The following is a 12,882-nucleotide window of genomic DNA, read 5'->3' on the forward strand; positions in this document are numbered from 1 at the left end:
CCTTAAAGCTACTGTGTCCAGTCTTCCCTTTCATTCCTAAACCCGTACAGTCTTGTGCCTCCCCCTGAGCTTGGATTTTACCCTCTAGTCCAGGGTTCTCAAACTGGTGTGCATCAGAATCACCGGGAGGGCTCATTAAAGCACAGATTGCTCTGAGGTGGGGCCTACCAGTTTGTCTTTCCAACAAGTTCTCAGGTGATGCTGCTGCTGCTGTGGGGACCACGCTTTCAGAAGTGCTGTTGTAGTTAGTGGTGACTCAGTAAGTCATTCAGTTGACTGGGTCAGGTTGTCATTTTAAATGGACCATTGTATATGCTAGCAGAGGATGGATCGGTGCAGGGTGCCTGGAACTGGAGCTGTTTAAGTGTCCCCAGCTGTTGAACTAGTGTACTGATTATACCGTAGTAAAGAGTCTGATTCCAGAAATAATTAGGCAATAAAATTGGTAGGCTTTGATCACTGGCTGCATGTGAGAAATGAGCAGCGGCTGGAGAGTTAGTCTAGGATGACTCTCAAGTTTCTAGTAGAGAAGACTGGGCTGAGATTGGCACTATTCACTGAGACAGGGAAATAGGATTGTCACTCACCGTGGGAATTAGTTTGTACAAATTAGGAAGGGAGCCAGCGTGGGGGGAAGGTGAGTTTGGTGTGAGGTGGTGGGTCAGACGTGTTGGGTCACCCAGCAGTGCTGGGACTGTTGGAAGGTGGAGATCTGCAGAATTGGTTGAGCGTTAGAAGGTGGGAGGATAGTCAGTGCCTGTTCAGGTAGCCAAGTTCCACACCAAAGTCTAAGGAGTGAGTAGAGGGTCTACACCAGATGCTGGAAGGCAGAGCTGAGGCCGTCAGGGAGGGGAAAGGGTGGCTATTGCAAAAATATGAGGCTTGGATGGCAGAAGCCATTACAGATGGTCTTCGAGGTATAAAGAAAAGCAGCTAAAACAACTACCCAGCAGCGATTTGATTTCCAGAAGCGTATTCTCCCAGGAACACCCATCAGGAAGCAGAATAGACTGCCCCAGGCAGCACTGAGCTCCCTCTGCTGGACGTTCTTGAGCGCAGGCAGCACAGCCCTTCAAGCAACAAGTGGGCGATGGATGAGATGGGCTCCTCAGGGCAACCTGTGACTCTGCTCTTGTTATGTGGGCTTGAGGTTTAGGGCAGACTGAGCACATGTGGGAAGCCAATGGATTGGCTGGGCAGTGAAGGGGGACAGGTAGGTCCTGAGATGCTACCTATGAGTGTGGGTATCTGCACAGATTGAAGCTAATTGTCCACTTGTAGGTGTAACAGTAAAAGACGAAGTATTTACAAAATAAAAGAGATTTTTCTCTAGGAAGGTTAATTAATGGGAGACTTTCCAAGATTTTTGAGATGTTTTTATCATGTTTCATAACACTAAATTTTATGTCCTAGTGGAAGGTCTTCTGGTAGTGAAAGATGTTCCAGATTTTTGGTTGTAGAAATAGTCATTTAATGATCTAACACCGAGTTGTTTCACCTTTTCTCATTAGCCATCCCTAATAGGACCCCTTCCTCATACTGTCTCCTGTACCCCACACTCAGGTCCTGAGTCAGAGAATTGGCTTTGGGGCAACAGGAAACTCTTGTTTTAGGAGGTGATGACCTTCGAGGACGTGGCTGTGTACTTCACCCAGGCAGAATGGGCTGGCCTTTCTCCCGCACAGAGGGCCTTATACAGAAGTGTGATGTTGGAGAATTATGGGAACTTGACATCCCTGGGTAAGGCCACTTTCCTCCCGGGACGCAGATCTGTGCTTTCCCTTTTCCTTCTTTCTTTTCTCCTTATAGGCTTGGGGTGCAGTGTGGAGAGGGAGGGGTTGTCTCTAGTATCCTCTGCTGCGTGGCTCCAGGGCTGAGGCCAAACGAACCACTTCAGAGTTTGCTGGGTAGGGAGAGGTCTTGGGTCGGTTTGGTCCCAGTGTAGGGTATGGCTGTCCCCTGGTAAGAGTGTGCCTCATCCTCCTAAGGCCCCTGCACAGTAAGGAATAAGTAGTTTGTGTTGCAGAGCCAAGTTGCTCTCCCCATATGGTCTAGGGATGGGTGTGACCCTTTCCCTGTGTTTACACATGTCTTGCAGGATCTTTCTTACCTAATTTTAATGAGCAAAAGGTCACAAATGCTCAGTTTCTTCTTGATCAAAATATCCTTGTCTGTCCCCAGTTCTGAGCCCTCTTCTGTGGGTGTTATTTTTACTGAGGCTCTTGGGGTTTTCCTTCTTCTGACCCAGCAGACCAGGGCTGAAAGGTGCCATTTTCTCCCCCCTTCAGGATACCCAATTCCCACACCTGCCCTGTTCTCACTTCTGGAGGGAGGGGATTTGTCCTGGGGCCTGGAGGCACAGGATGACCCACCTGCAGAGAGGACCACAGACATCTGTAAAGGTAAACGAGGCAGGTTTAGAACTGGCAACTCTAGAACTTTACATAGCAGTGTATTTTAAAATGAACAATGCTGAGAAGGATTTAAATAAAATAGATGATTTCTCCTAATAGGTAAAATATGAAACCTTTCCCACCAGTTTTAACTCTTATCAAGATAACATATTTCCACTTAATAGATCTCATATGCAATTCTTGAATCCATTGCTCCTTTCTGAGTTTCAGCATTGCCTGCTTCAGTGGCCCTCCTTCCTTGGGCGGGATGGATTTATTCAGGAGCAGTTTTTCAGCACTTGCCATGTTCCAAGCTTTGTTGAAGAAGCTCTGGAGGATACAAGTTATGGAGACAGATGTAAGGAGCTAAAAATAAAAATGTGTTAATTGCTATTGTTGGTATATAGGCAGTGGGCTGTGGGAGCACGACAGAAAGAGGGGTGAGAGGAGTTCCTATTTAGAAGCTCAGTGGCAGGCCGTGAGCTCCAAATTTGACAAATTACAGTGGATTTCATGTGGAGAAAGAGAAGGTAGATTTTCTGACCTGAGGAAGGGAATAGAGGGTCCATAAATCATTGTGAAGAACTTTGCAGTTTAATGTGCAGGAGAATCACCTGGGGAGCATATTTAAAAATGGTTATTTCTGGAGCCCACCTGCAAGTATTCTTCTGTCTTTTGTAGTAAGCAGTGCAAGAGCATGAGACTTAGGACTCAAAGCCCAAGCAAGACTTCCTATTCTTTTTTTTGGTGAGGAAAATTGGCCCTGAGCTAACATCTGTTGCCAATCTTCCTCTTTTTGCTTGAGGAAGATTGTCCCTTAGCTAACATCTGGGCCAGTCTTCCTCCACTTTGTATGTGGGACGCTGCCACAGCATGGCTTGATGAGTGGTGTAGGTCTGCGCCTGGGATCTGAACCCATGCAACTTGGCCGCCAAAGTGGAGCACATGCACTTAACCACTATGCCACCGGGCTGGCAAGACTTCCTATTCTTGACTTCTCAAATCTGCGGCTGGCAGAGTCTGCAGTGTACCCTGATCTCCTTAACCTAGCTAGCAGTGTAGATGAATATAGTTGGTACAGCTTACTCACCCAGCCTCATGTGTAAAATCTAGAATGCAGAGTTTGTGGTAGACCTAAGGGCTCTATCCTAAAGAACTTACAGCATGGGAACAGGAAATGAGAGAGCAGACGAAACAGAAGTTGGAGCAAGAGCAGCAACCCCTGCCACAGTGTCCTTGCTACTAGTGACATAGGCCCATAATTGTCTGTTTGCAAAATATTAACTCAACTTAGTATGTGGTTTCATCAGTCTGAAGGAAACTGAAGGCATAAAATTCTGTTAAACTGTTATTATATATCAGGCAATGACTTTTGAGTGAGTGAATTGGGTAGGGGATAGTGGTAATGCGAACATGGAATTGGAATGAGTGTGTGGAGCTTGAATTGACCAGATCTTATCAAAACTCAGCCATAAAAATGGAGAGGTAAGTCAGATAACACTGGGAAGTCATGACATAGGAGGAGCTTTTCGAATTCATATGAATTCCGATCTAACTGCAGAGTCTGAGTTTCCTTTAGAATGTGTAAGTGGATGGCTAGAGCAGGCCACTGAGAAGGCCTGCTCTAGAGTCTGAGCAAATGCCATTTTCCGGGTGACTGTTTGTCTCCTTTTTGCTAATATGAGAAGGAACACTCTGCAGTCTTGGTGTATCTAAGTAAATTGTGTTCTTCTCTTTCCAAACAGGAAGAGAGCTAGGACAGTAGTTTCTGCATGTCTGAGGTTCAGACTTTTTCAAGAGTGATGACAAGACAGCAATTGCCAACGATTTTAGGGTGTTCACTCATCATCTGTGGAGCTGCAGTTAAGAACCTTTGGGGGTGATGTCCTCTAAGTGCCTCTGTGATTTTCTTTTCTGTCTTGCCACAGCCTAGTGTCCTTAATGCCCAGTGTCTCCAGTCTTTGGGACATCTGCTGGGTATGAATTTTTTAAAAGAACAACAATTCATTCATTGCCTTTACATTCTGACGTTCTGTTTTACTTTCAGACTCTGAGTCTTGCCAGCCCCAGTGTCACTACTTGCTCTTAAAGCCTTGCCTTCTTTGGTATTTTGTAGAACTGTAAATACCGTAAGGTCAAAAGATACTAGAACATACCAGGGAGAAGTCATTCAAATATAGAGTCTGGAAAAGCTTAGGAAGCAATGTGATGTGCGATGTGTACACTAATACGTTGTTCCACCTCAACTATTCTCTGTCTGTGATGTTTGGCACTTTCATTTTAATAGCCTTGTCTTGCTAGCAGGCCGACGTGGAGGTTGTAATAGTAATCTCTAAAAGCCCTATAATTTTGGTGCTCTTTTGTTTCTAGTATAATTCTCAGGTGACATTTGTATTTTCTCTCTATTATGTCAGATACTGAGGCCAACATTGACAATGAGTCCACATCAACCCAGGGAATTTCTGAAGAAAGAGACATGATGTTGTCACATGGTCTGCAGAAGAGTGTTGTTCAGAGAACCAACTTCCTAGAAACATGTAAGCTGGAGAAGCACCAGGAAATCCCCACAGTGAAAAATATTAGAGGAAAGGTTCCAAGAATCCACTGTGATAGGAAACCCTTCAGATGTCAGGAGTGTGGGAGATGCTTCAGCTTTCTTTCTTACTATGTTAGACACCAGAGAATCCACACTGGGGAGAAACCCTTTGAGTGCATTGAGTGTGGAAAAGCCTTTAATGGCAATTCTTCATTAATTCGGCATCAGAGAATCCACACTGGAGAGAAACCCTATCAGTGTGAGGAGCGTGGGAGAGCCTTCAATGATAATGCAAATCTCATCAGGCATCAGAGAATCCATAGTGGGGACAGACCCTATCTCTGCACAGAGTGTGGAAATAGTTTCACCAGTAGTTCTGAATTTGTGATACATCAGAGAATCCACACTGGAGAGAAACCTTACGAGTGTAACGAGTGTGGAAAAGCTTTTGTTCGTAATTCACCACTACTTCGACATCAGAAAATCCACACTGGAGAGAAACCCTATGAATGTAATGAGTGTGGCAAAAGCTTCAGAAGGAATTCCCATCTTAGCCAACATCAGCGTATTCACACAGGGGAAAAGCCTTATACTTGTGAAATATGTGGGCAAGCCTTCAATTTTCATACAAAATTAACTCGGCATCAGAGAGTCCACAGCGAGGAGAAACCCTTTGACTGTGTAGGTTGTGGAAAAGCCTTTAGTGCTAAGGAACAATTGAAAAGGCATCTACGAATCCATATTCAGGAGTCTTCCTATGTATGTGGTAAGTGTGGAAAAGTCTTCACTAGGAAAAGAAATCTTCTTCAGCATCAAAGAATCTATACTAGAGAGAAACCCTATGAGTGTGTGAAGTATGAAAAAGCCTTCAGGACTTCTTCCCAGCCAGGTCATGTCCATCCTGGAGAGAAGCCTGTGCTGGACATTTGTCGTTTTGGCCTCCCAGAATTTTTTACCCCCTTTTACTGGTGATAGTACACTAAATTTCCTGTTGGATTCCATCTTCTGCTCAGGAGTGGAATGTGTGACACAGGCCTGGCTCAGCTGCAGATTCCTTCCCGCAAGCCATGGCTGTTGGTTCACATGTCAGTAGGTGAATCAAGATGGTCCATTTAGAGTCCCAGGACCTGGCAAGAGTTAACAGGAAGACATACTCTCTTTTTTTCCCCTTTGTCTTAAAGCTGATAGGAACTCCTGGATTCTTGTGGAGGCTGAGAATAGTCAGCACAGCAAAAGAGATAGCAGAGTTGGAGAATAATCAAACCTTGAAGATTCTGCTGGAACAACCACATTAAACCATATCTGAACCTAGAAATACATCTGGGTTTTAGAATTCCAGTAACCAATAAATTCGAGTTTTGTTTTTGTTTTGGTTTTTTGCTCAAGCAAGTTGAGTTAGGTTTTCTTTCCTTGGAACAGAGTCTTGACTTATGCAGAACCTTATCAGTGTAACAGTTATTTTAAGTCTTCAGGGATAACAGACCTGATGAAGGAGAAATGTTTTGTTTGTATGATGTGTGGGAAGGTTTTTAGCTATAGTCCTGGCAGTCCCCAAACCCCATGACTGAAGAGAATGGGAAACCCATTGTAATACTTCTGCCCAGGCTACATCAGAATGCCAGTGAACAGAACAAAAGTTGGTGTTAGTATGTCTGCATCATTGAATCCATTCTCAAGAGAAGTCTCACGTATGAAACCAAAAGCCATCACTCTTAAAGCTTTCATTTTCTGTTGACTCAGTTTTCGTTTGGAATGGATGCTATTCTAGGCATTAAACTGGTAAATGCCAGGCTGTGGTAGCTTTTATAGCTTGGCATTTGCCTATTTAATGTCTAGAATAGCATGTGTCGTGTCCCCCCCACCCCCCCAGCCCTTTGATCTGGTTAGTGGGTTAAGGAAATGCTCTGGTTCTCATAAGAGAGACTGCTGAGATGTCTCAATAGGAAAACAAAGAGCTGGCCCTTTTCTTTGGATGATGGATGCACCCTCTTTTCTCCCATGTGCCTTTCTGCTGCCAATCAGTGTGGCAGGCTCCCTTCCTAATTCCAGACTAGCTGTTCCATGAAATCCTGCTCCTTGAAACCTAGCACCTTGGTGGCTTCACCACCTCTTCCTTACTTGTCATTAGTTGGATGAGCAGTTCTATCATGTGCTTGGACCAATCAATGAATAATAAGCTGGGGGATAGCTTTTTATTTTTTCATTTTTTGGCGAGTAGGAGTCACCCTGAGCTAAGATTCATTGCCAACCTTCCTTTTTTTTTTTGCTTGAAGAAGACTAGTCCTGAGCTAATATCTGTGTCAGTCCTTCTCTACTTTGCATGTGGGATGCCTCCACAGCATGGCTGATGAGTGGAGTAGGTCCATGCCCAGGATCCAAACCTGCAAACCCAGGCACCAAAGAGGAATGCATGGAATTTTAACCACTCAGCCACTGGGCTGGCGTCAGGGATAGCTTTTTAAGTAAACTTTTTTAATTGAAGTATAATATACACACAGAAAAATGCAAAGTCATAGTTGTACAACTTGAATTTTTACAAAGAACATAGCCTTATAATCAGTACCAAGATCAGGAGATAGAATGTACCAGCATCCTGTAAGTCTCCCTGTGCTCCACTCCACTCATTACTTCTCTCTCATGGTACCCTCTATTCTAAATTCCATCACCACAGGTTTACGTAAATGGAATCATCAGCATAGATTAATTATTGCTGCGTGGTATTCCATTACATGAATATACCACAGTTTACTGCCTACTGTTGATGGGCATTTGAGTTATTTCCAGAGGGATCATTTTGACTGCAGAAAATCTACAAGTCACTCAGGAAAAAAAAAAAACTGGTTAGAGTAACCAAGGTCAGGGACTTAGTTTCACATGTTGCTGCATCAGCTGCCTTTTAATAAATGATCGTCACAGCAGTATTTTTTGACACTCGCCGTATGCTGAGCTCTCCTAATCACTGCACATACGCAATACAACTACTGTATGAAGCAGGTGCTGTACTTAGCTCCATGTTACAGTTGAGGAAGGATTAATTAGGTTGCCCAAGGACATGGGAAGTAGCAGAGTAGGGATTCAATACAGGCAGCCTGGTTTCAGAGCCCATGTTCCAGCCATCACAGTATTGCTCTATAGAAATCAGAGGTAAGGTCTGTGACAAGTATGTCTCAGTAACAGAAGAGTGGGTTGTTTGAAGAGACTGATAATGTTCCTTAGGGGTGGAGGAGAATATCAGGATCAAGTCAAGATAAGGGGACACTGTGCCTGACTTCACAGAAAGGAAGGTAGATGGGGAATAGGTATCACGAGGGAAAACAGGTTGAGATACAACAGTACGACGTGTTTAGTACAGACTGTCTTTATGGCTGTTGCAAGGGAGGTAGTCTGTCCTAGGAGGCAGAGGACCTCGTTCTTAGGTCCCCCCACCCTTAGTGGCTGTGCGGCGTTGGGAGATTGTTAAACATCTATACCTCTCAATACCATCTGAAAATAGGTATTTTCTATCACGTAGATGAACCAGAGAGCTGGCTGGTTTGAGACATGGGGATAGGTGAGTGATGTTTAATCGTTTTCATTTTCCTGGACTTCTCTATCAAGTAGTTGGCATCCATGGTCCCTGACCCAGTGCCGCTGTCAGAAAGCCCCTTCCAACTGAGTAACTGTCTTTGAATCAGTTAATGGTTATAAGTTTCCTATGGTTCTGTGACAAATTACCACAAACTTAGTGGCTGAAAACAACAGAAATTTACTCTCATTTCTGGAGGCTGGAAGTCTGAAATCAGTTTCCCTGGGCTGAGTTCAAGGTGTGGGCAGGGCCACACTCCCTCAGGAGGCTCTAGGGCAGAATCTGCCTTGTCTCTCCCAGCTTCTGGTAGCTGCCAGCATTCCTTAGCTTGTAGCCATGTCACTCCAATTTCTACTGCTGTCTTCACATCACCTCCTCTGTGTCTAATCTCCCTCTGCTTCTTGCATAAGGACATTTGTGATGACATTTAGATCCACTCAGATAATCCAGGATAATCTCATCTCAAAACCCTTAACCACATCTGCAGAAACTTTCCCATCTTAAGGTAGCACTCACAGGTTCCAGGGATTACGACCTGATATCTTTGGGTGGCTATTAGCTTACTAACAATTAATTGGGTTAATCTGTATATAACAGAAAAGGCTAAAAGAGTAGACTCTAATACAAGACAGAAATTCATTTCTCTCATAAAAGAAGTCTTAGGACAGACAGCCCAGGGCTGGCAAGGCAGTTGTACAATGTCAGCAGTGACCCAGTCTCCTTCCAGATTGCCACTTGGCTATCAGTATGGTTATAATCCTCATGGTCCAAGGTGGCTGCTAGCGCTCCATCAGTGTTTGTTCCACTCCACAATATGGAAGCAGGAAAAAAGGCACACTTTCTTTTAAGAGGACTTTCTGTAAGTGCCACAGGACGTTTCCAGTTAAATGCTTTTGTCAAGAACTTAGTCATGTGGCTGTATTACCAGGCTGCTAAGGTCACTGGGAAGTTTCTTAGCTGAGTGGCAGTGTGCTACATCAAATAAACTGGGAATTCTGCTACTGAGGAGGAGGGGGAGAATGGATGTTTTCGTGGGCAGCTAGCAGCCTCAGCTTCAGTCCACGACTACAATCTAATTCTATGTGTCTAAAAGCTTTTTGGAAAGGGAAACGATTTTTGTGGACAGCTATCTGTATGAATTTAGATTTTCCTAACTCTGAGATTAGCACTGTTTATGCTTCTTTTACAGTTTGGGAACAATGAAACCCATCAGATTGATGGGAAAATAGAGCAGACGCCTCTGGTACCCATGTCACATCCCTAGGGACACTTCTTTTCAGCTGTAGCTGTGGTGGATGGTTCTGTGTGAACTCAGAACTCACCTTGCCCTGCTCAAGTGCTCTTTATCTTCACAAGAATAAAAGCTTACAATGGTTTATTTATTCAGGTGCTGATTACTGAAAGCTTGTCTCCCCCACTATACCCTACATTCTACAAAGGCTGTAACCTGGAAGGTCCGTTTTTCCTCATCTATAAAATGGCTATGATACCTTCTGCGACTTCTTCAGGACCATGTGAAGAAACAATTGAATGATAAACATGAGCGATTTACTAGCTAATTAAAGTGAAGTTCAGATGAAACATGTTTTTGTGGTTCAGGTCACCTGCATGCAAGGTAACTCAGGAAAAGGGTTTTAAGGTGGCTGAACAAAGCCATTGGAACATAGGGAGTTTCTGATTCTATTACACTTTATTATGCTTAAATGGTGTTTAGATTGTGGACTTTTATTATGTTTAAATTGTGTTGAGGTAATTTATTATTACCAACAAGAAAATGTAATCTTTATCTTTTTAATTTCTCAAATTATGATTATTAGAAATCTTTAAGGTCTAAGAAAAGTTCGCAGAAGAGCCTCCCCTGGCCATTCGGGTCCACAAGAAATTCTCATCCTGGATTTCTCTGGATTTTGAAGCAGGGCGATAGGCAGAGAGAAGCAGAAGCTGTGGCACTAGGTAATGTGTGGCAGGTTCTGGCCAGCTGAATTCAAAAGAATGAGACAAGTGCCTGGAGATCAAGGTTAAAATTTAGTCAGAGCGGACCATCACCAAGTTGGAGAACACAGGTTTTGTGTTCAGACCCGGAACCCTGGAGAGCTCCGTAAACACGCGGCTGAGAACAGAGCTAGCACCAGGGACAGCGCCACGGTTTCCCTATTTTCTTCTGTGGTCGAGTCCTTGGACAGCACTGCACTATAAACACACATTGCATTGCATTCCACTAATTTCCTGAGACTTTTGACTCCTGTGTGCCTAGTGATTGTAATCTTCTAAAGGCAGCACTCTTTTAGAAGCCTCTTTATGGCAATATGGGAGATGGGATTCTTTCTCTTCTAGGGAAGTTCAGCATCAGTGCTGATAATTGAACTCTCTTGGGAGCTCTGTGGGTTTGGAACCTGGTACCACTGGGTTATTCTGGGGGCCAATATCCTTCAAGTTTGGGGGAAATATCTTATACCTGATTGCACTACATGGAGAATACCACTCAAGGTTCTTCCTAGGGACAAATAAGAAGAAAGCTATTAGTTAAAAAAAAAAAAAAAAAAGTGATGTTTTCCATCATCTCTCATTACTAGGGGTATTAGTTAGGATGTAAGCTTGGGTATTAATTTGAATAACCCAGATCAATGTGGTTTAATCAGGATGAAAGCTTATATCGCATTCATATATCATCTGAAGGTAAGCAGTCTAGAGCTGATATAGCAGCTCCATGACTCCTCCTTCTGGATGCTCTGTCATTCCCAGGGGCCACATCCTTATTCATACGGTCCAAGATGCTCACCCCCGACCCCGACCCTGTCAGCATTCCACCCAGCTAATGGGTGTAGGGCCAAGGAAGGCATGTCTCTTCTCTTTAAGGGGACAGCATTGATTTTTCTTAGAGCCTATTTGCCAGAAGTTGGCTACATTCCCACACTTTGCCCTAAAGGGCGCTGGCAAGTGTGTTATTTTTTCTGGACTGTCTTTGCCTCGCTAGAGATTCTGTTACTAAATAAGAAAGGAAGAACAGAGATTGACAGACAGTGAGTGGTCTGCCTTTCCAGGCCTTCCATAGAGATTTTGTAACTTGGCATGCACCTGTCATAGCACTCTTAGTGGTAGGAGCTTCATGGTTATTTAGGTGGTCCTTTTTTCTTATCTGTAAAATTAGGCAACTGGTTTATAATCCAACATTTGGGGCAAGCATTTCTGTAAAACTCCAAATTCCTTCATATTTCTTTAGGCAAACTCTCATTCCTAGCTAAAGGTCTGCTTTCTGAGCCTAGGAAGAAGTAGAAACAGCACTTATGCCAAGAACAATGTAATCCCCAGCTATCACCCTGCCCAATCATGGGACTATTTTCTTATTTGAATGAGATAAGCCATGTAAAGTGCTCATTTTGGGAAAGAGTGACGATCAAGGTCAGGGCAACGCTGAGAAGGGCTCCTGGCAATGGTCAGTGTCATAATCCCAGGCCTAAGACATATCCTATCTCTAGTGGCACAGAAATAAAGAGAAGTTCAACTCAGGAATTGGGGTTGAAGCCTTTGGACCCAAACATTGAAAAAAAAAGTTTATCGCATGCCTCCTTGTGTCAGACCTGTGCTCTAGCTGAGGATAATGGTGTTGAACAAGACAGATATATAGTCCCTGCTCCCTGGAGCCAGCAGAGAAGATAGATTTTTTTTTTTTTAACTGTCACCATTAAAGAAATACAAATGTGCCAACTACTGAGAAGCACAGGGTGCTGTGATGGCTGGGGGGCCTGCCTTATTGTGGGTGGTCAGGGAAGCCTTGCTTTCTAGGGGAAATGGGATTTGAGCTGAGACTTCAAGTAACAGTCAAGACAGAGGGTGGGAAGGGGAGGGCATTCTAGGTTTACAGAAAAGTACGTTCAGCAAGTGAGAGAGTCTGGGAGAGTGGGGAGAACGGGAGTGTTAAGAGGCTGGAAAGGCGAGTGGGAGCCAATCCTCTTCCAGTGAAGCAGCAGCACTGGAGAGGTCAGAGCTGGAAGAAGAAAGGCCTGCACTATCAGTGTTGGGAGGGAACTTAAGGGTGGTCAGTTCATTGGTTTTTAGTGCTGTCCCTCCTCCCCCAGGGCTCATTTTGGAATTTTATGGAGGTATTTTTGTCACAATGTTTGGTAGTATTGGCTGGGAGCCAGGAGTGCCACAAATCCTGCAATGCACAGGATGGTCCCGCCTATTGAAAAAGTTTTCACAGCTTTTCTCATGTCTTCCTGGACATTCACGTAGGTAAAAACTGTTTCTAAATTACCAGAATCTAGAAACTGTTTTTCAGATAACCACAATGTATTTCTGCACAGTTTTAACATATGCAGATTCTCCAGAAATATAACTACTGTATAATCAAGAGAAGATTGTACTGTGCTTCATTCAGAACTTTACCA

At 43.9% G+C, this 12,882-nt stretch overlaps 1 protein-coding gene across 4 annotated transcripts in view; it reads left to right on the forward strand.

Annotated features, from left to right (window-relative positions):
* Positions 1-6,708, forward strand: part of ZNF19 (zinc finger protein 19) — a 30,097-nt gene extending 23,389 nt beyond the window's left edge. For 3 of the 4 annotated variants that reach the window (XM_046682728.1, XM_046682727.1, XM_046682729.1), the window contains 3 exons: positions 1,614-1,740; positions 2,289-2,402; positions 4,808-6,708. In XM_046682728.1, the coding sequence (XP_046538684.1) occupies positions 1,614-1,740; positions 2,289-2,402; positions 4,808-5,901 (1,335 nt within the window). In that variant the 3' untranslated portion in view covers positions 5,902-6,708. Of the gene's footprint in view, positions 1-1,613; positions 1,741-2,288; positions 2,403-2,441; positions 2,752-4,807 lie in introns of those variants that run through there. The other variant, XM_046682730.1, reaches the window with a different exon arrangement.
* Positions 6,709-12,882: the final 6,174 nt, after the last annotated feature.

The sequence above is a fragment of the Equus quagga genome, chromosome 13, assembly GCF_021613505.1.
Source record: "Equus quagga isolate Etosha38 chromosome 13, UCLA_HA_Equagga_1.0, whole genome shotgun sequence".
NCBI lineage: Eukaryota > Metazoa > Chordata > Mammalia > Perissodactyla > Equidae > Equus > Equus quagga.